Source organism: Schistocerca nitens, chromosome 8, assembly GCF_023898315.1.
Source record: "Schistocerca nitens isolate TAMUIC-IGC-003100 chromosome 8, iqSchNite1.1, whole genome shotgun sequence".
Classification (NCBI taxonomy): Eukaryota; Metazoa; Arthropoda; class Insecta; order Orthoptera; family Acrididae; genus Schistocerca; species Schistocerca nitens.
Window position 1 is genome coordinate 329,612,795 of NC_064621.1, and position 21,484 is coordinate 329,634,278.

At 47.9% G+C, this 21,484-nt stretch overlaps 1 protein-coding gene across 1 annotated transcript; it reads left to right on the top strand.

Annotated features, from left to right (window-relative positions):
* Positions 1-597: 597 nt before the first annotated feature.
* LOC126199551 (fat-like cadherin-related tumor suppressor homolog) lies at positions 598-18,044 on the top strand (the record flags this gene model as incomplete). Its single annotated transcript, XM_049936471.1, has 2 exons — positions 598-3,528; positions 17,553-18,044. Coding segments are annotated over 2 exons (3,423 nt in total), but the record flags the coding sequence as incomplete, so codon positions are not given.
* Between the last annotated feature and the right edge of the window lie 3,440 nt (positions 18,045-21,484).

A 21,484-nucleotide genomic window follows, 5' to 3' on the forward strand; every position in this document is an offset into this window, starting at 1 on the left:
TGTCCAGCGCCATCTGTCGGACAGATCTAATAAAACCCCATGTCATTCCAAGATCTCAAGCATGTGTGTCAATTTTTACCTCTTTATCCACATTATTCCGTGATTTATTCAGTTTTGAAATTTATACTGACTTTCTGATCACCCGGTATGTATAAAAGTAATCAGTCGTTCACAATTTATTTTCAAACCACGCAAAGCACAGTGTAAGAACACGACCCTCGCGAGGCGGAAGAAGCTGCCAACATAACAACAACTGACCGTCACGATTTTCACAGATCCAAAGCATTATAGTTGTGTATGCTGTTTATATTTGACATCGCTGGGTGAGACGAAGACTTGTACTGCAGTTTACCCTCTGCTGCAGGGTAAAACAGTATTGCTACCGTAATGAAACGCTGACGGTGTTAATTTGTTTGTGTCGGCAGGTCGCGATGAGCTGAAGCGGCGAGCCCCGCGATGGACGCGGCAGCGAGCCCGCGCGCCCGCCGCCTGCAGCTGCTGCTGCTGCTGCTGGTGTCCGCCGCCCCCGCGGGCGGCCCGGCGCCCGCCCCCGCCTCCAGCCCCTCTGCCGGCCCCGACGCGCCGCGCCCCTCGCCGCCCCCGCCGCCTCCGCCCGGCGCCTTCCGCTTCACCAGGCCCGCCTACAATGCCAGCATCCCCGAGAACTCGCCGCCCAAGACGTACGCCACGCCCGAGGAGCGCATGGGCGTCGTCACGGCGCCCGACGACCCTCGCGAGGCGGACGCCGTCATCCGGTTCAAGATCGTCGCCGGCGACCGCGACAAGTTCTTCAAAGCGGAGGAGAAGCTGGTCGGCGACTTCTGCTTCCTGCTGCTGCGCACGCGCACCGACAAGCTGGACGTGCTCAACCGCGAGCGCAAGGACCGCTACGTGCTGGACGTACGCGCCACCAAGTCCTGGCGGGGCAACTCGAGCGCCACGCCCCTCATCGCCGACACGCGCGTCGCCGTCACCGTGCTCGACACCAACGACCTCAACCCGCTCTTCTACCCCACCGAGTACGAGGTGACCGTCCCGGAAGACACGCCCTTGCACCGCAGCATCGCCCAAGTGTCCGCCGAGGACGCGGATCTCGGCAGGAACGGCGAAATCTACTACAGCTTCCTGGACGCCACGGACCAGTTCTCGGTGCACCCGATGACCGGCGTGGTGTCGCTGACGCGGCCACTGAGGTACACGGCCAAATCCGTGCACGAGCTTACGGTGAAAGCGCAGGATCGCAGTTCCATCCTCAAGCACGGTCCCCAGGCGAAGGCCAGCACGGCTACCCTCAAGGTCAGAGTCCAGCAGGTGAACCTGTTCGCTCCCGAAATCTACGTGCGGCACCTGCCCGACATCGCGGAACATTCCAACGCCGACATATACGCCATAGTGCGCGTCACAGATCGTGACAAGGGGATGCACGGTGAGATCAAGAGCCTCGACATCGTCGACGGCGATCCGGACGGCCACTTTCGCATAAAACCTGCTGGGAAACCTGGAGAGTACAATATCGTCGTAGTTCACCTCCTAGACCGCGAGACGGCGCCTCAGGGCTACAACCTCACGCTGAAGGCGACGGATATGGGCATCCCGCCGAAGGAGACTTACAAATCCGTGCCTGTCCACCTGACCGATCTCAACGACAATGCTCCCGTGTTCGATCGCGAGATCTACGAAGTCGAAGTGCCAGAAACGGCGCCGGTCAACACGCCAGTCATCCGCCTGAAGGTTACCGATGCCGACGAAGGCAAAAACGCACAAGTTTTCTTAGAGATAGTAGGGGGGAATGAAGGCGGAGAGTTTCGCATCAACCCCGACACTGGCATGCTCTACACGGCGGTACAACTGGATGCGGAGGAAAAGGCCATGTACACGCTGACGGTGTCGGCGATAGACCAAGGGAACGCTGGCACCAGAAAACAGTCTTCCGCCAAAGTGAAAGTGACCGTGGCTGACACCAACGACAACGATCCACTGTTCGAAACCCCGGAAGCGACAGTGTGGGTGGACGAGAACGAGCCGGCGGGAACTACCGTCACCAAAGTGTCTGCCAAGGACCGCGACTCCGGCGAAAACGCCTACATTTCCTACAGCATCGCCAATCTGAAACCAGTGCCTTTCGAGATAGACCACTTCTCGGGAGTCGTGAAGACGACTATGGTGCTGGATTACGAGTCTATGAGGAGGGAGTATATTCTCAGGATACGTGCTTCCGACTGGGGTCTTCCGTACCGCCGACAGACAGAAATGCAGTTGAAGATTAACGTGAGAGATATCAATGACAACAGACCGCAGTTCGAGAAGGTTGACTGCTCGGGCCACGTGCCGCGCTACGTTCCGATCGGCACGGAGATCATCACGCTCTCGGCTATAGACTTTGACGCCGGAAGTATCATTAGCTACCGTCTGGTCGGCGGCAACGCGGACAGCTGCTTCGGTTTGGACGCGACCTCGGGAGTGCTGAGCGTCACCTGCGACTTGACAGATGTCAAAGTGTCCGAGCGGGAGGTGAACATCACCGCGACGGACGGCACCCACTTCTCGGACATCGTCCACGTGCTGATCAACCTGGTCAACGCCAAGAGGAGTCTGGGCTCGCCGGGCAGGATCCTCACCGACGAGACCGGAGCGTTCGAGTGCCGCGACACTGGTGTGACTCACCGCCTGACGGAGATCCTGGCCGCGGGCGAGCGCAACAACGCGCCCTACGACCTGCACCGGGAGGACTTCGCCATGATGCCCAGCCGCTACGGCGAGAACGTGCACGCGCCCGAGTTCTTGGACTTTCCGACGGGGATCAATGTGAACGAGTCGGTGGCGCTGGGCACGACGCTGGTGAAGCTCCGGGCCAGGGACCGCGACCTCGGCTACAACGGGAAGTTGGTGTACGGCATCTCGGACGGCGACTACGACTCCGTGTTCCTCATCGACCCCGAGACGGGCGAGCTGAAGGTGGTGGGCCACCTGGACCGCGAGCGCGAGGCCGAGTACCTGCTGAACGTCAGCGTGTACGACCTGGGCCGGCCGCAGAAGGCGGCGTCGCGCTTCCTGCCCGTCACCGTGCTCGACGTCAACGACAACGCGCCCAGGTTCGAGAAGGCGGTGGCCAGCTTCCGAGTGACGGAGAACGCGCTCAACGGCACGGCCATCTTCCGCGTGAACGCCACCGACGCGGACCAGGGAGAGAACGCGCGCGTCTCGTACTCGCTGGTCACCGACACGGACGACTTCGCGGTGGACGCGCGCACAGGCGTGTTGACGGTGGCGGCAGCGCTCGACCGCGAACGGCAGGACGTGTACGAGCTGAAGGTGCGCGCCACGGACGGCGGAGGCGGGGGCGGCAGCGGCGACGTGCCGCCCCTGTCCTCGGACGCCATCGTGCGCATCCTCATCGACGACGTGAATGACAACGCGCCCGCCTTCGCGCTGCCCTCATACACAGTGAAGGCGCGGGAGGACCTGCCCGTCGGAAGTGTCGTCGCCGTCGTCGGCGCCAGCGACCCGGACGTCGGCGCCGGAGGGCAGGTACGTCTGTGCTCTCAGAACCCACAGGAATGCTTTTTTTCATCTCTTTTCTTTGTTGTTGTCGGTACTTAGCTTCGCCGCCAGCACATGCTCTCACAGGTTGAGCCTATAAACAAACCGAAGCCTCGTCAGACGAGGACAAAGGAGCGGCTTACTTAGACTATCGCGAGCTTCAGTGGAATCACTCTGTGTGGTGCTCGGAATCTACCCAATAGACATTACGATAAGATATAGAGCTGCTGTATACTTGCTTAAGGTGCAAAGGCACGCCGGCCGGTGTGGCCGTGCGGTTCTAGGCGCTTCAGTCTGGAACCGCGTGACCGCTACGGTCGCAGGTTCGAATCCTGCCTCGGGCATGGATGTATGTGATGTCCTTAGGTTAGTTAGGTTTAAGTAGTTCTAAGTTCTAGGGGACTGATGACCACAGATGTTAAGTCCCATAGTGCTCAGAGCCATTTTTTTGCAAAGGCACGACCAGGTTCGAAAGATCACTGGAGTACCAATTGACACAAACGCCAACTAAAAAATTGAAGGATGCATACCTGGCAAGGTGAGTGGGGCACAAGCGATAGGGCGTTATCACAGCTGTACTTCCACCAATACCTCATCTCCTACCCTCCAAGCTTTACAAAAACTTTCATGTGAAACTTGCAGGTTAAACACTTCTGGAAGAAAGGATTTGGTAAAACATGACTTAGGCACAGCCTGGGAGAACCGAAGAGGTCTAGCATGAATAGGGAAAACACGTATAGGACACACATATAAATGCCGTTGCAAAACAAGGAATTTTTCTTGTCTCTACTGTAAAACACAATTGAAGCTCTCCTGCGAACCTTGCAAAGGTCCCGAGTTCGAGTCTCGGTCGGGCACACAGTTTTAATCTGCCTGGAAGTTTCAATCAAAAACATTGTCAGAACCGCGATACATTATTTTTATTATCTATATGATAAAACATAATTTAACAACTAAAAGATAATTTAACGGGATACAAATGTATTGCTTGAGAATTATCGTTTGAGGATCTGTAATGCCTTTTTCCCCTCTGAACGCTAGAGGGAAATTAAGCACAAGTATTTTCGTCGAGTAGAAAAAGAACGCGCGTATATGAGCCTGCTGGCGATGTAACGTAATACAGATAAGGCTGGCAACGAAACTTGGCGATACACCCAAAAATTAAAGGAGGTCCCCTAAAATAACTGAAGCACAAATTACTGTTCTAATAAGGGAAGCATGAAAGAGACAGCTGGAAACAGTGGAAGACTGAAAAAGCAAAAAATGAAGTCGTGTCAGAAACAAGAAAGAGACCTCAAACAATAAGGAATTGCAGAGATAACGAGAAAGGGGACTGTGAATAGCATTCGCAGGGGGTGGGGGTGGGGGGGGGGAGGACTGCGCACACCAAAGAGGTCGATACCACCTGTCATTCAACAGCAGATGAATTGTTTCTGCTATTCTGATTGTCCCTTCCTGACGTCTTGCTGGATACTGCGAAAACGAATGGAAACAAGATGTAGAAGGCATCACTTTATTTATTTCTAACTAAAAAATACAGTGCGCTGGTATCTGAGTTGTGGGATTCTGAACCAACTGCAAGAGTGAAGTTGATGTGAGGTTCAAATTACAAATCACCGCCGTATGTCTTATGTAAGAACATAGAATGCTGTCAGACTAACAATAATTCTAAAGAGGTTTCAAAACTTTTTAGTAAGAAGTTTCCGACGTGTGGGAAAGTCGTGATAAAGGAGAAACGTATGTGAAATGGAATAAGGTAACAGCGCGCTCGTCCCTGAAATTTGGACTTTCCTGCTATCCTGTAAGCATTTGTCAAAGCCATATTTACTGTTACTGCCAGCTGTACGGGCTGCTTGTAAGTTTCTTGTCAATGAAATGTTTGATAGAACCAAGTCGAAATGGCGACCAGGAGTCATCAGTTACGAAATCATTAAAGAAAACACGAGAATCGATCGAAACAAGTAATCTCGCCTCCCTGCGAGGTCCCCACGGATACGGATGTCGCTAGCTCATTTGCACAAGTGATCATAATGATGTATATTTGATACCATGCAATAAAGGCCTCCTCTAGACTTCTCCATTCAGTATAGTCTTCAGCTATACACATCTATATCTACATCTACACTCCACAAGGCAATTACAGTATATGGTGGAGGGTACTTTGTGTGCTGTCGCTTCCCTATTTTCTTCTTCCAGTCGCGAATGGTTCGTGGGAAGAGCGACTGCTGGTAAGCCTCTATGTGAACTCTTTGATCTCTTCAGTTTTGCGCTTATGGTCTTTTTGCGAGAAACACCTAGGATGATGTAATATATTGGATGACTATTCTAGGATGGTATATTCGCGGAACTTTTGACAGTAAATCACACACTCATGGATAGCGCCTCCCTTCCATCATCTGTCGCTGGGGTCCTCTTAGCATCTCCGTGACGCTTTCGCTCATACTAAATGAACCTGTAACGAAAAATGCTGCTCTTCTTTGGATCTTCACTTTTTTTTTTATCAGTCCTGCCTGAACGGATCCCAGACTGAAGAGCAATTTTCAAGTGTTAGTCGAAAGAGGATTCTGAAGGCTATCTGTTTTGTGGGTCTAACACTTTCCCTGAGGATTCTTCCAGTGAATCTGTCTGGCATTTGCCTTAACTGCAATTAGTTTTTCTGCCCGTTCCACTTCAAATCGCTCCGTACGCATAGTCCCAGCTGTTTTATGGAAATAACTTCTTCCAGTGATTGTTGAAATAGTTCAAATGGCTCTGAGCACTATGGGACTTAACATCTGAGGTCATCAGTCCCCTAGACTGAGAACTACTTCAACCTAACAAACCTTAGGAAATCACACACATCCATGCCCGAGGCAGGATTCGAACCTACGAACGTAGCAGCAGCGCGGTTCCGGACGGAACCGCCTGGAACCGCTCGGCCACCAGTGATTGTTCTGCAATCGTTTATTGATACAATAATGGGTCTTTATGCCGTTACATTTGTTACTATTTGTTTCTGTTAATCCCTCCACTAAGCGTCGGCCCTCTGCAGCTCCTCTGGCATTTCGCTACAGTTTTCTGGTTTCTCCTCTTCTACAATAGCAACATCCGTGAAAAGCCTTATGTAACTTCCGATGATATTTACTACTTCATTTATATACTGGTTGTCACGGGAGGAATGGTCACTATTCAGGATATAACAGGAGGTATCATTCGAAGCAGTAAAGTCTAGTAAACATTGGCTTTAAAATGCATACGTTAAGAGCTCGAATCACTTCCTTATCTTCGGTACTGTGGAACAAACCTCTTCTACTGCAAGCTCTCTGCTTTCCATTTTTGGGAAGGTGGTGTTATGGAAAAACAAAAAAAGTTAATTACACATGAACACTGACTTGTATACCTTAAGGGTTGTGAGCACTTGTTCAGTAGTGAAAAGCCCGTGTTTGCTAGAATTTTTGCTTTGAATGGATGTTCCTGCCATATCGCTGAATATTGACCATTACAAACCGTATGTTGTGAGACGTAAAGGTCCAATAACGCTCCATTGGAGCACGCCCGATGTTATTTTTACGTCTCGAGGTAGAGCCCGTTGATAATGCCATGCCGCTCGGGATTAGCCGAGCGGTCTCAGGCGCTGCGGTCATGGACTGTGCGGCTGGTTCGAGTCCTCCCTTGGGCATGGGTGTGTATGTTTGTCCTTAAGATAATTTAGGTTAAGTAAATGGTCCAAATGGCTCTGAGCACTGTGGGACTCAACATCTGTGGTCATCAGTCCCCTAGAACTTAGAACTACTTAAACCTAACTAACCTAAGGACATCACACACATCCATGCCCGAGGCAGTATTCGAACCTGCGACCGTAGCGGTCACGCGGTTCCAGACTGACACGCCTAGAACCGCACGGCCACACCGGCCGGCTAGGTTAAGTAGTGTGTAAGCTTAGGCACTGATGACCTTAGCAGTTAAATCCCATAAGATTTCACACACATTTGAACATTTTTTTTATAATTCCATGCTTTGTTCTGTTTTCTGGAAAATCTTCAAACCAGTCTCTGATATTCCCGTATGCTCGCAATTTGTTCATTAGGTGGAAGTGCAGAACTGTATCCACACTGGTCCTACATTGTTTCCTAATGCAATCAACCCACTTCCATCAGACGGTCACTCGATCTTTCCTTAACTCATCAGTCAGACAAAAACTTTGCACTCGAACCAGAGGAAAAGTGCACCAGTAACGATGAATAAATACGCAGGTGAATGAACACATCAATCTAGTTAAGGTTCCGAATGGTATTCGGAAAGGTACCGTATTGCTGGACGAGCTGGAGAGATATAAGAGGCGATCAAGAAGTTTCCGTTAGAAGGCCCTTACAGTCCGGAATCGACATGCTGATCTGGTAAAATCCGCCAATCAGTCAATCGTCCCCGACGCATCAGATTGAAGATACCTGTTTGGTAAAACACCGTGTCCTACTACATACAGAAGTCCGTAACTGCATGCTGCACATCCTCGTCCGACAGGAATCGTCGACCTTCGAGGCCTTTTTTAGGGGCCCGGAGGCATGATAATCACGTGGGAAGAGATCAGGACTACAGAGCGGGTGTCCGAGTGTCTTCCACTTTTCCGTAATGGATGAGGCTGGCCTCCCAGATCGACCAGCACGATACAAACAACTATTGTTCCATTTAAAAAATTGTGTCTTTTTGCTGTAACTCTTTGGATAACAACACAATAAACTATGTTCATAGCTCCGCAGACAGTGTAACGTTTCTTATGGTGACCTACCGCAATAAATATTTCCATCGCCTATTACTTCGTAACTTACGAACGGAAACACATTTAGTGAAACACCCTGTATATGCGAGCAACGGGAGGAGCCAGTGGAACATGATGATAGCGTGTTACCTGACCTTTTTTCGGTAGCTTCTCGACGTTTCGTAGCAGGTTATGGATCGATGCTGGAATTCTTACACCATCTGGTGGTGTAAGAAGTCTTCACATACCGGATGTTATACCATGGATTTTATTTCGAGATATTTTGACTCTAATCCGCATTTGATTTTAATCGACATCCCGTTGTTAGTTAATTGTTTTTATGACATGTCCGAAACAACAAACACCACTCATTCTTATAATTTAAAAGATTAAAAACGGGAGAAGCTTCAACAAACTTGAGACACAATATAAGGAGAAAACTTAAAACTTAAACAGTTCATTCATAATTACAATAAAAATAAACAGCAGCTAATATGCTGCTTGTAGCTACACAAAATGCCTTCATCTGTAAAATGTAAACTTTCACGATCGGGAATGACACAATTAACAAAATGCTCCGGGCTATTATGCCGTGGCCTAATGGATTTGACCTTGAAATCCAGAGTTTCGTCCCCGTCTGCAGAGGACATTTTCAAGGGGGATCGTAGCTTCTTTGAATGTCCGATTCACACCCTGGCTCGCTACTCACTACACCAAAATTCCACTTCCGCGTGGCCGGCCGCTGGTGGCCGAGCGGTTCTGGCGCTACAGTCCGGAACCGCGCGACCGTTACGGTCGCAGGTTCGAATCCTGCCTCGGGCATGGATGTGTGTATTGTCCTTAGGTTAGTTAGGTTTAAGTAGTTCTAAGTTCTAGGGGACTTATGACCTCAGCAGTTGAGTCCCATAGTGCTCAGAGCCATTTGAGCCACTTCCGCGTGCTTCCGTTCATGGCGTGACGTCACAGGTTTTGAATGCGCGACCGCAATTGGCCGTTGTCGACTACTGTTCCGCTGTTGCTGTGATCCCACGGTGAAAGACTGGCACACATCTACTTCAGCACCGGAATCCACATATCATTTAATTTCACGCCATCCTCCGTATTGAAATTCCGGGTGTGTTTTACAATCTCTATCGCCTCTCTGTATAACCTTTCATAGTAACTGCTTGTGGCTGCTAGTATTTGATTCCTATCCAATTGAATGTGGTGGTCTCCTGGCTGCATATGACCATATGTGGGCTGACTGGATTCGTGCATCAAGTAAATCAAACGGCATAGTGATACAGCCTGAGGACATACAAGTGTTAAGTTAGCTTTGATGTGGTATCGCTATTCACTATGTTTCCGCTCAGTGAAGTGTTGCAACAGTTGAATCGGATGCTAGAGAACTGTTTAAATATTGCCTCTCAACCACATATTTCAAACAGAGCGACGAGTTCTATGTACAGACGGATGATGTCACTGTGTGGAGCCCATTAAGTCCAGTTATAGCGAACTTTTTCATTGAAAAATTCGAGGAGCAGGCGTTGAAAACTTCAAACAAGAAACTAAATATTGGTTCCGGTACGTGGATGATACGTTTGTTTTGTGGCGGCGTGGCAGGCAGGAACTGGGTCGTTGTCACAAACATCTCAAGGGAATCAGTCCGAAGATTCAGTTTACCATGGAGGTGGAGGCAGGCAAAAGATTGCATTTTCTTGATATGATAGTTTTAAAGGAAGAAGGTGATATCATTGTCCACACGGTTCACCGAAAACCCACGCACAGACCATTACCTACGCCGGGATTCGAATCACGACCCACAACAAAAGCGACGCATAATGAAACAACTGGCGGATAGAGCAAGGAAAATCTGCGAACCAGAGTCTCTTGACACAGAATTAAACATCTCATCAATGCATTATTCAGGAATTGTTATTCGTTTGCTGAGTGAAAGACCACCACATAGAAATCATAGCGATGCTCAATCGCCGGTGAAATATTAAGTTTTCCAACCTTTCATTAATTACGTTACTGACCGCATAGGAAAAATCTTGAAAAAGCGGAACACTGCGGTAGTTCACCTAAAATCGGCCAAGGATGCTCGCCAACCACTCGAAAAAGCAGGAACTTACAGGATTCTGTGTAGTTGTGGGGAGGTACTACAAAAAGAACGATCAAAAAAGACGACTAGATAAGCACAAGGGCAGTTGCTGAAGAGGGGGGACTGAGATATCAGCTGTTGCAGAATATGCTTTGCAGTCAGGAGGCCACCACATTTATTTCGACAGGATTCAAGTACTGGCAGCTACAAACGGATACCATGAAATGTTATACAGAGAAACCATAGAGATTGTAAAACACCCACGGAATTTCAATAGGAAGGACGAGGGCGTGAAACTGGGTGACATGTGGATTCCTGAGCCAGGGTGCGAATTAGACATTTAAAGAAGCTACGATCTCCCTTGAAAATGTCCTCCGCGGATGGGGACGAAACATTGGGTTTTAAGGTGGAATCCATTCGACCACGCCATAATCGGCCTTAACATTTTGTTAACTATGCCGTTATCTGCTTGTAGCCCTTGAAAACGAACCAGCCTCGATTCTCACTTTGTAGCACTGAACATTCGCAATGTTGAAACAGTAGTGAGATCCCTGACTACAACATGATTTTTGAGTAGTTTAAAAAATTAGAATCATTAGGATAATACTGGAGATTTTATAATAGTGAGCTACTTATCACTCGTCAATAAAAGCAGCGACCGATGGCTAGGGCAAGTTTCCTTTTCTTTGCCGATATGGTTCAAATGGCTCTGAGCACTATGGGACTTAACATCTGAGGTCATCTGTCCCCTAGAACTCAGAACTACTTAAACCTAACTAATCTAAGGACATCACACACATCCATGCCCGAGGCAGGATTCGAACCTGCGACCGTTTGCCTATATAATTTAATATTTTGATTCTACACTCCTGGAAATGGAAAAAAGAACACATTGACACCGGTGTGTCAGACCCACCATACTTGCTCCGGACACTGCGAGAGGGCTGTACAACCAATGATCACACGCACGGCACAGCGGACACACCAGGAACCGCGGTGTTGGCCGTCGAATGGCGCTAGCTGCGCAGCATTTGTGCACCGCCGCCGTCAGTGTCAGCCAGTTTGCCGTGGCATACGTAGCTCCATCGCAGTCTTTAACACTGGTAGCATGCCGCGACAGCGTGGACGTGAACCGTATGTGCAGTTGACGGACTTTGAGCGAGGGCGTATAGTGGGCATGCGGGAGGCCGGGTGGACGTACCGCCGAATTGCTCAACACGTGGGGCGTGAGGTCTCCACAGTACATCGATGTTGTCGCCAGTGGTCGGCGGAAGGTGCACATGCCCGTCGACCTGGGACCGGACCGCAGCGACGCACGGATGCACGCCAAGACCGTAGGATCCTACGCAGTGCCGTAGGGGACCGCACCGCCACTTCCCAGCAAATTAGGGACACTGTTGCTCCTGGGGTATCGGCGAGGACCATTCGCAACCGTCTCCATGAAGCTGGGCTACGGTCCCGCACACCGTTAGGCCGTCTTCCGCTCAGGCCCCAACATCGTGCAGCCCGCCTCCAGTGGTGTCGCGACAGGCGTGAATGGAGGGACGAATGGAGACGTGTCGTCTTCAGCGATGAGAGTCGCTTCTGCCTTGGTGCCAATGATGGTCGTATGCGTGTTTGGCGCCGTGCAGGTGAGCGCCACAATCAGGACTGCATACGACCGAGGCACACAGGGCCAACACCCGGCATCATGGTGTGGGGAGCGATCTCCTACACTGGCCGTACACCACTGGTGATCGTCGAGGGGACACTGAATAGTGCACGGTACATCCAAACCGTCATCGAACCCATCGTTCTACCATTCCTAGACCGGCAAGGGAACTTGCTGTTCCAACAGGACAATGCACGTCCGCATGTATCCCGTGCCACCCAACGTGCTCTAGAAGGTGTAAGTCAACTACCCTGGCCAGCAAGATCTCCGGATCTGTCCCCCATTGAGCATGTTTGGGACTGGATGAAGCGTCGTCTCACGCGGTCTGCACGTCCAGCACGAACGCTGGTCCAACTGAGGCGCCAGGTGGAAACGGCATGGCAAGCCGTTCCACAGGACTACATCCAGCATCTCTACGATCGTCTCCATGGGAGAATAGCAGCCTGCATTGCTGCGAAAGGTGGATATACACTGTACTAGTGCCGACATTGTGCATGCTCTGTTGCCTGTGTCTATGTGCCTGTGGTTCTGTCAGTGTGATCATGTGATGTATCTGACCCCAGGAATGTGTCAATAAAGTTTCCCCTTCCTGGGACAATGAATTCACGGTGTTCTTATTTCAATTTCCAGGAGTGTACGTGTTTTGAAACTGAAGGGGTCAAAATTTTTCCGTCTTTGTTAAATTTCTACGTTTGTTACAGGAAATAATAGGAATAAAAAACCGGAACAGTTATTTCAGAAACTGGTTATTCTGAGTGGTATTAATAGTCGGGTTAAACTGGCGTTGGAAGAAAAGATATAACTGAAAATCGGCTGTTTCAGCGATAACCACCATCCATACCCGTTCTTGAAAAAAAAGACAGACGGACAACAAAGCCATACTCTGAAAGGTGTTCCGTTTGTTCCGACTGAAGTACCTTTACGGAATCCTAAGAACTGCTTTGCATAACAGGTGGTTCTGATATCCAGTAATATTGGCTGAATTGTTAAGTTATGGACAGGAGTTTAGAAATTTCATACATGCATAGCTGTGTGTTACGCTTGGAAAAGAGGGCTTGTAAGAAAAAATAGATTACGTTAGGAGTGATTATACAGGATGTTTCCGTGAGAGCATGTCAAAATATAACAGGACGTACAGAATGCTCCACTAAACAATTTGAGGTAAGGAACCTGGAGTCGGAGAAGCCAGCTTAAGGCGTTGCGGAAGTAAACTTTGTGTACCGCTTTGTTTAGCATTACTGTTTTCCATATTATTCAAAGCTAACATGCATACACGTTTACACGTACTGTGTTGTTTATTTACATAAAATTCTTTATTTCCTGCAAGGAAACAAGGAGGACGAGCCTTACTACTTGGAAGTCATGATCCAGATTTTGTTTGCTTTACTTGTCCATAAGGGGAGGTCCTATTCTGAGGCCTGCGAGGTCACCTGAAGCTGGGGATGAGTAAAGTCACTTGTGTATGAGACCCCAGATGATGCGGAGATGGAACAGTTGACATTAGTCTCTGGCATCATGTACACGTAACTTACGCAAATATTTTATCCTCTGACTCCTGTTATAATTTTATATTGACAAGAGTTTCTACTTGTGAGCATTTCCTAACGAGAATTCATTGTGAAGTACGATAAATGTAATCTGGCTGTTATCTGAAGCCATGGCTTGGGATAATTCTTGTTTTGTCAATTTTATATGTGATGAGAGCTACTTGGCTTTGGCTAATCTAATGTACCATCTTGTAAAAAGGCTCACTCCTTCCGAGGAAGATATTTTTAGAAATATCGAAAGCTAGTACAAGGGCTAATAAACCTTTGTTTTGCAACTGGTTGGCTGATTTTTTTCAACCTCTTCAGATTTACACACTTGCTGTTTCGCAGTCATGTTTAAGATTTTGATTTTATTCTTATTACCTCCTTAAGCTGGTTCAAAATGGTTCAAATGGCTCTGAGCACTTGAAACGTCCCCTTAGAAAAATTATACATGACTGTGCTTAAACTGACACACAATATTTTTTTAGCGCAACGCCATCTGACTTTCAGTAATCCCTACAAGAGAATGGCCCTGACTAAATTAACCTATACGTTTCACAAATCACTTACCTCACAAAAATCTTCGTTACTCGAACTACTGCAATACAGCGAGCGTCACTACTGCCAGCTAAATAAAAGATTCAAACTACGGAAGGCACTAACTACTGATAGGCATAGTTAGCAAATGAAAGATTTTAATAGAGAACAAACAGTGCATTTACCTTAATAGTGTTCAAAAGTCATAATATATATAGCAGTTCATGACATCCAGTCTTACAAATTTCAAAACTCCGCCATTTCTCTCCCCACATCCACCACTGCTGGCGGCTCACCTCCAACTGCGCAACGCTACGCGCTATTAACATCCAGTTGCCTAACACTACAATGGCCAACAACAATGCAAACCAGCCACAGACTGCACACAGCACAGCCAGTGATTTTCATACAGAGCGCTACGTGGCGGTACCAATATAAAAACCTAAACAGCCTACTTACTTAACTTCTGAGGTCATCAGTCCCCTAGAACTTAGAACTACTTAAACCGAACTAACCTAAGGACATCACACACATCCATGCCCGAGGCAGGATTCGAACCTGCGACCGTAGCAATCACGCGGTTCCAGACTGTAGCGCCTAGAACCGCTCGGCCACCCCGGCCGGCCCTTTAAGCTGGTTTCTCCGACCCCAGGTTCACTCACTCACTCACTGGTCATACCGGACTCGAGAGTCCATTACCGCAGCAACGTATTTTCGCCATCTGTCCCTGTCTTGGGCTGTTTCCTTCCATTCACCATCAATACCTAGGCTCCTCAAATCAGCCTTCACATTGTCCTCCCATCTACGCCTCGGTGTCCCCACAGAAGTTTTTCCCTCTAAGTGCCTTACCAGTACTCTGCGCGCTGCCCTGTCCTCATCCATTCGAGCTACGTGACGCGCCCATCGCAGCCTACGTGATTTAATAATACTGATTATGTCAGAGCTTGAATGGAGTTCGTGAACCTCTTTGTTACGTAGTTTTCGCCACTCTCCGCTAATGTCATCCCTTTTTGCTCCGAAAATTTTCCTCAAAATTTTGTTTTCAAATATTCGAAACGGCTTCTCAGTTTGCACAGTGAGGACCAAGTCTCATACCCATACAGTATAACTGGTAGAATAATAGTTTTGTATATTCTAATCTTTAAATTCCTAGACAATATCCGTGACGAAAGTAATCTATTCAGTGAGAAGTAGCACGCATTTCCCGCCCGTAATCTCTTCTTCAGTTCGGATTCAATCTCATTTCTCGAAGTGATGCCCACGCCTAGATACTTAAATGTGTTCACTTTTTCAATCTGCATGTCTCCAACTCTTAACGGTTCCTGATATATTCTTGTTGGCATTCTAGTAGTAACCAGGTATTTAGTTTTGTCTTCACTCATTCTTAAACCTACATCTTCACTAGCCTTAATTAACGCATTCGCATTTGCTGATACAGATTCTTTCCTATCGCTAATGATGTTTAGATCATCTGCATTCCCTAATTTCTTAATATTTCCGTTTAACTCCACAACCCCCGAATTATGTGCTGCCATTCGTACAATATATTCTAGGACTAAATGAAAAAGTAGCGGAGACAGGGCATCTCCCTGCTTAAGTCCGTTCTTTATTACAAATTCTTCTGATTCCAATTTCCCCACGCGTACTCTACCTTTTGTGTTTTTCAAACTCGCTTCTATAAGTCTAACATACTTTTTCGGTATTCCAAATTCCAAAAGAATTCTGTACAGTTTTGATTGCAATACTGAATCATATGCTTTCGTAAAATCTATGAAAAGATTATGAACTGGTTTATTGTATTCCCATTCCGTTTCCAAAATTTGACGCAGGGTGAATATTTCGTCTATAGTTGACCTGTTCGTCCGAAAGCCCTGCTTGGTAATCCCCCACAATTTCAATTGCATATGGTGTAAACCTGCTTAGCAGAATATTCGAGAAAATTTTGGAACATACTGGTAATAGCGATATCCCTCTATAATTACTACAATCCATTTTGTCGCCCTTCTTAAAAATTGGAATCAGAATCGACTCTTGCCACTCTTCAGGTATCATCTCTGAGTTACATGCTTTGGTTATCACTTTGTAAACTACTTCCACCAATTTCTGTCCCCCATTTTTAACTAATTTCGCAGTTACGCAATCTGATCCTGGTGCTTTATGGTTTTTCAATTTGTTGATTGCATCTCTTAGCCGGCCTGGGTGATCGAGCGGTTCTAGGCGCTACAGTCTAGAACCGCGCGACCGCTACAGTCGCAAGTTCGAATCCTGCCTCGGGCATGGATGTGTGTGATGTCCTTAGGTTAGTTTGGTTTAAGTAGTTGTATGTTGTAAGGGACTGATGACCTCAGATGTTAAGTCTCATAGTGCTCAGAGCCATTTTAACCATTTTGATTGAATCTCTTACTTCCTTTAACGTTGGCTCCGGTATCTGGGGTTCTGCAGTATGTATTTCGTACGCCTGCTCATTTCCTGCTTCCTGGTCTACATTTAATAGATGCTCACAATACGCCCTCCATTTCCATAATATAGCACTGGGGTCTGTCAGTATTCCCCTGGCATCCCCTCGAAGTGCATTTGTACTAGCTTTGAACCCCTTCCTATACCCATTCATGTCTAGGTAAAGTTCCCTAATTTTTTTGTTTTTCTGTTTGTTTCCATTTTTTCAAGTTGATTGTTCAAATAATCCCTCTTCTTTGCCCGTAGCCTACGACCAACTTCCCTTCTCATGTTCAAGAACTCCTCTCGTTTTCTGTCTCCCACTCTATCCTAATCTAATCGCGCTTTCCTTTTCTCCTTTCCTCTACCCAGGTTCGCTGTCTCAAATTGTTGTATGGAGTATTCAAAGTGCATTTGTCCTAGCCTTGAACCCCTTCCTATACCCATTTATGTCTAGGTAAAGTTCCCTAATTTTTTTGTTTTTCTGTTTGCTTCCATTTTTTCAATTTGATTGTTCAAATAATCCCTTTTCTTTGCCCGTAGCCTACGACCGACTTCCCTTCTCATGTTCAAGAACTCCTCTCGTTTTCTGTCTCCCATTCTATGCTAATCTAATCCCGCTTTTCTCATTTCCTTTTCTCCTTTCCTCTATCCAGGTTCAAAAATGGTTCAAATGGCTCTGAGCACTATGGGACTCAACTGCTGAGGTCATTAGTCCCCTAGAACTTAGAACTAGTTAAACCTAACTAACCTAAGGACATCACAAACATCCATGCCCGAGGCAGGATTCGAACCTGCGACCGTAGCGGTCTTGCGGTTCCAGACTGCAGCGCCTTTAACCGCACGGCCACTTCGGCCGGCTATCCAGGTTCGATGTCTCAAATTGTTGTGTGGAGTATCCTATAAGTCCTGTTAAATTTTTGCACCGTCTTAATGGAAACACCCTGCATTGCAAGTGGAGCTACGCTACCTTGCCACATCCGACACTGTCCTCGCGCCCGTGCGGGAGCTAATGGATGACGTGCGGCGGCGGCTGCGCAGGTGCAGTACTCGCTGGTGGGCGGCGCGGGCGACGGCGACGAGGCGTTCAGCGTGGACCGGCTGTCTGGTGCGGTGCGCACGGCGGCGCCGCTCGACTTCGAGGAGCGGCAGGTGCACACGCTGGTGGTGCGCGCGCGCGACCGCGGCGCGCCACCGCTCTCCTCCTCCACCACGGTCGTCGTCGAGGTGGTCGATGTCAACGAGAACGTGCACGCGCCGCAGTTCGGGGAGTTCGTGTGGGCCGCAGCCGTGCTGGAGAACCAGCCGGCCGGCACGCTGGTCACCACGGTGCGCGCGACGGACGCGGACCCGCGCGGCGACGACTCCAGGGTCTCGTACTCCATCCGCGGCGGAGACGGCGTCGGGCTCTTCACCGTCGACGACGAAGGTAGGCCGCCGCTATCTGCTAACAGCCGCTGCTGCAGCGCGCATAGGTGTCGATTCACGTATCAGCCTGACGTGACGGTGTTACACAGGGTGAAAAGTATTTAAACCAACATCAAAACAAATATTTTTCCCTAATGTCTTTTTTTCCTATAAGGATTGCTTAAACCGGTGGAGGCCGTATTACGATCTTCAGTTGTTAGAGGGCGTACTACGCTCTTCAGTTGTAGGCAACTGCTGTCCACCAGTGTAGTAGTGCATTGTCTCTGTTTACTAATGGAGCGATACACCTGGAGTGAGTACACTGATATGGTTGGTGCGTACTACGTAACTCACCACAACGGACGAGCGGCACAGCGGGTTTATCAACAATGTCCTAATCTCCGTATCGCGCATCATACGACCTTTGCTGCTGTGTACCAACCTCTGCGTGAGACCGGGCCATTTAACAGATTACCTAGCCAGCGACGCCGTCGCACGGTAAGAACGCTGCAGCATGTGGAGCGGGATCCTTCAATCAGCACTCGTGCAATTGCACGTAACATGGGAACGAATCAGACGAATGTAAGAACAGTCCTTCGAGAGCAATTGTTACGTCCATTTCACTTAAAGCGTGTCCACAACCTGGAACCAGTTGATTATATACCCAGAGCACAGTTTTCGCAGTGGTACCTGGAACAATGTGAAATGCATCCCACATTTCCGTCCTCTGTGTTGTTTATCGGTGAAGCAACGTTCGGGCATGATGGAGTCATCAACATGCACAATTCGCATGTTTGGAGTGAGGATAACCCACATGCCACAGTTGCTAGCGCTCGTCAAATGCGATTCTTCGTTAATGTGTGGGTCGGTGGTGTTGGGGACTGTTTAATTGGGCCTTATCTGCTACCTAGGCCATTAAATGGCAGCCACTATTGCAATTTTCTCACCAGAGCAGTGCCAGAATTGCTGGACGACGTCCCGCTGCCTACAAGACATCGCTTGTGGATCCAACATGACGGGGTGCCGGCACATTTCAGTCGTCGTGTGCGTCGATTCCTCGACCGACGGTTCCCAGAAACGTGGACTGGCAGAGGTAGTTCTGTACCATGGTCTGCTCGATCCCCAGATATGTCCCCTCTGCACTTTTTTGTGTGGGGACAGATGCGCGACCTTGTTTGCGCAACTCCTGTAGCATTAGAAGAGGATCTGGTTGTCCGGATGGTAACAGCAGCAGGAACAATTCAGGATACTCCTGGGGTTTCTGCCCGTGTCAGAATATGATCCGAAGGTGTAACCTTAGTTTACGTGTCAATGGAGGCATTTTTGAAAATCTACTGTAATTGAAATTGGGTTGCGTTAATATGTTGTCTCTTGGTCATAAAAAAATGGAGAAGTGTTTGTTGGTTTAATTAATTTGCAGCCAGAGAAATCTTCCTCTACCGGTTTAAGTACTCCTCATAGGAAAGAATGACATTAGGGAAAAACATTTGTTTTGATGTTCCCTACAACCTTCCAGAGTTAGTCGGTTTAAATATTTTTCACCATGTATACCGAGGTGACTAAAATCATGAGATAGCGATATGCACATATATAGATCTACATCTACGTCTACATGGATACTCTGCAAATCACATTTAAGTGCCTGGTAGAGGGTTCGTCGAACGACCTTCACAATTCTCTATTATTCCAATGTCGTATAGCGCGCGGAAAGGATGAACACCTATATCTTTCCGTACGAGCTCTGATTTGCCTTATTTTATCGTGGTGATGGTTCCGCCCTATGTAGGTCGGTGTCAACAAAATATTTTCCGATTCGGAGAAGAAAGTTGGTGATTGGAATTTCGTGAGAAGATTCCGTCGCAACGAAAAACGCCTTTCTTTTAATGATTTCCAGCCCAAATCCTGTATCATTTCTGTGACACTCTCTCTCACATTTCGTGATAATACAAAACGTGCTGCCTTTCTTTGAACTTTTTCGATGTACTCCATCAGTTCTATCTGTTAAGGATCCCACACCGCGCAGCAGTATTCTAAAAGAGTGCGGACAAGTGTAGTGTGGGCAGTCTCCTTAGTGGGTTTGTTACATTTTCTAAGTGTCCTGCCAATAATACGTAGTCTTTGGTTAGCCTTCCCCACAACATCTTCTATGTGTTCCTTCCAAATTCAGTTGTTCGCAATTGTAATACCTAAATATTTAGTTGAATTTACGGCTTTTTGATTAGACTGATTTATCGTGTAACCGAAGTTTAACGAGTTCCTTTTTGCACTCATGTGGATGAGCACACACTTTAACGAAAAACACCTTTCTTTTAATGATTTCCAGCCCAAATCCTGTATCATTTCTGTGACACTCTCTCTCATATTTCGCGATAATACAAAACGTGCTGCCTTTCTTTTAACTTTTTCGATGTACTCCGTCAGTCCTATCTGGTAAGGATCCCACACCGCGCAGCAGACAACTGCCACTTTTCGCACCATTCAGATGATGATGATGATGATGATGATGATGATGATAATGATAATGATGATGAGGTCCCATACTCCTTGACAGAGCGTAGGGGACGATGCAGGACACCCGCACCGCTTTACTAGGCAAAGTCCTAGTGGAGGTGGTTTGCCACTGCCTTCCTCCGACCGTAATGGGGATCAATGATGATGACGACACAACACCCAGTCATCTGACCCCGCCGGCAATCGATCCCGTGCTCGGGAAGGGAGAACGCTACCACGAGACCACGAGCTGCAGACACCACTCAGATATCTTTTCTAAATAGTTTTGCAGTTTGTTTTGATCCTTTGATGACTTTATTAGTCGATAAACGACAGCGTCATCTGCAAATAATCGAAGACTTCTGCTCAGATTGTCTCCCAGATCGTTTATATAGATAAGGAACAGCAAAGGGCCTATAACACTACCTTGGGGAACGCCAGAGGTCACTTCTGTTTTACACGATGACTTTTCGTCAACTACTACGAACTGTGACATCTCTGACAGGAAATCACAAATCCGTTGACATAACTGAGACGATATTCCATAAGCACGCAATTTCACTACGAGCCGTTTGTGTGGTACAGTGTCAAAAGCCATTCGGAAATTCAGAAATACGGAATCGATCTGAAATCCCTTGCCAATAGCACTCAACACTTCATGTGAGTGAAGAGCTAGTTGTGTTTCACAGGAACGATGTTTTCTAAACCCATGTTGACTGTGTGTCAATAGATGATTTTCTTCGAGGTAATTCATAATGTTCGAACATAATATATGTTCCAAAATCCTGCAGCATATCAAATGGTTCAAATGGCTCTGAGCACTATGGGACTTATAATCTGTTGTCATCAGTCCCCTAGAACTTAGAACTACTTAAACCTTAGTAACCTAAGTACATCACACACATCCATGCCCGAGGCAGGATTCGAACCTGCGACCGTAGCGGTCACGCGCTTCCAGACTGAAGCGCCTAGAACCGCGCGGCCACACCGGCCGGCCCCTGCTGCATATCGACGTTAAGGATATGGTCCTGTAATTTAGTGGATTACTACTGCTACCTTTCTTGAATACTGGTGTG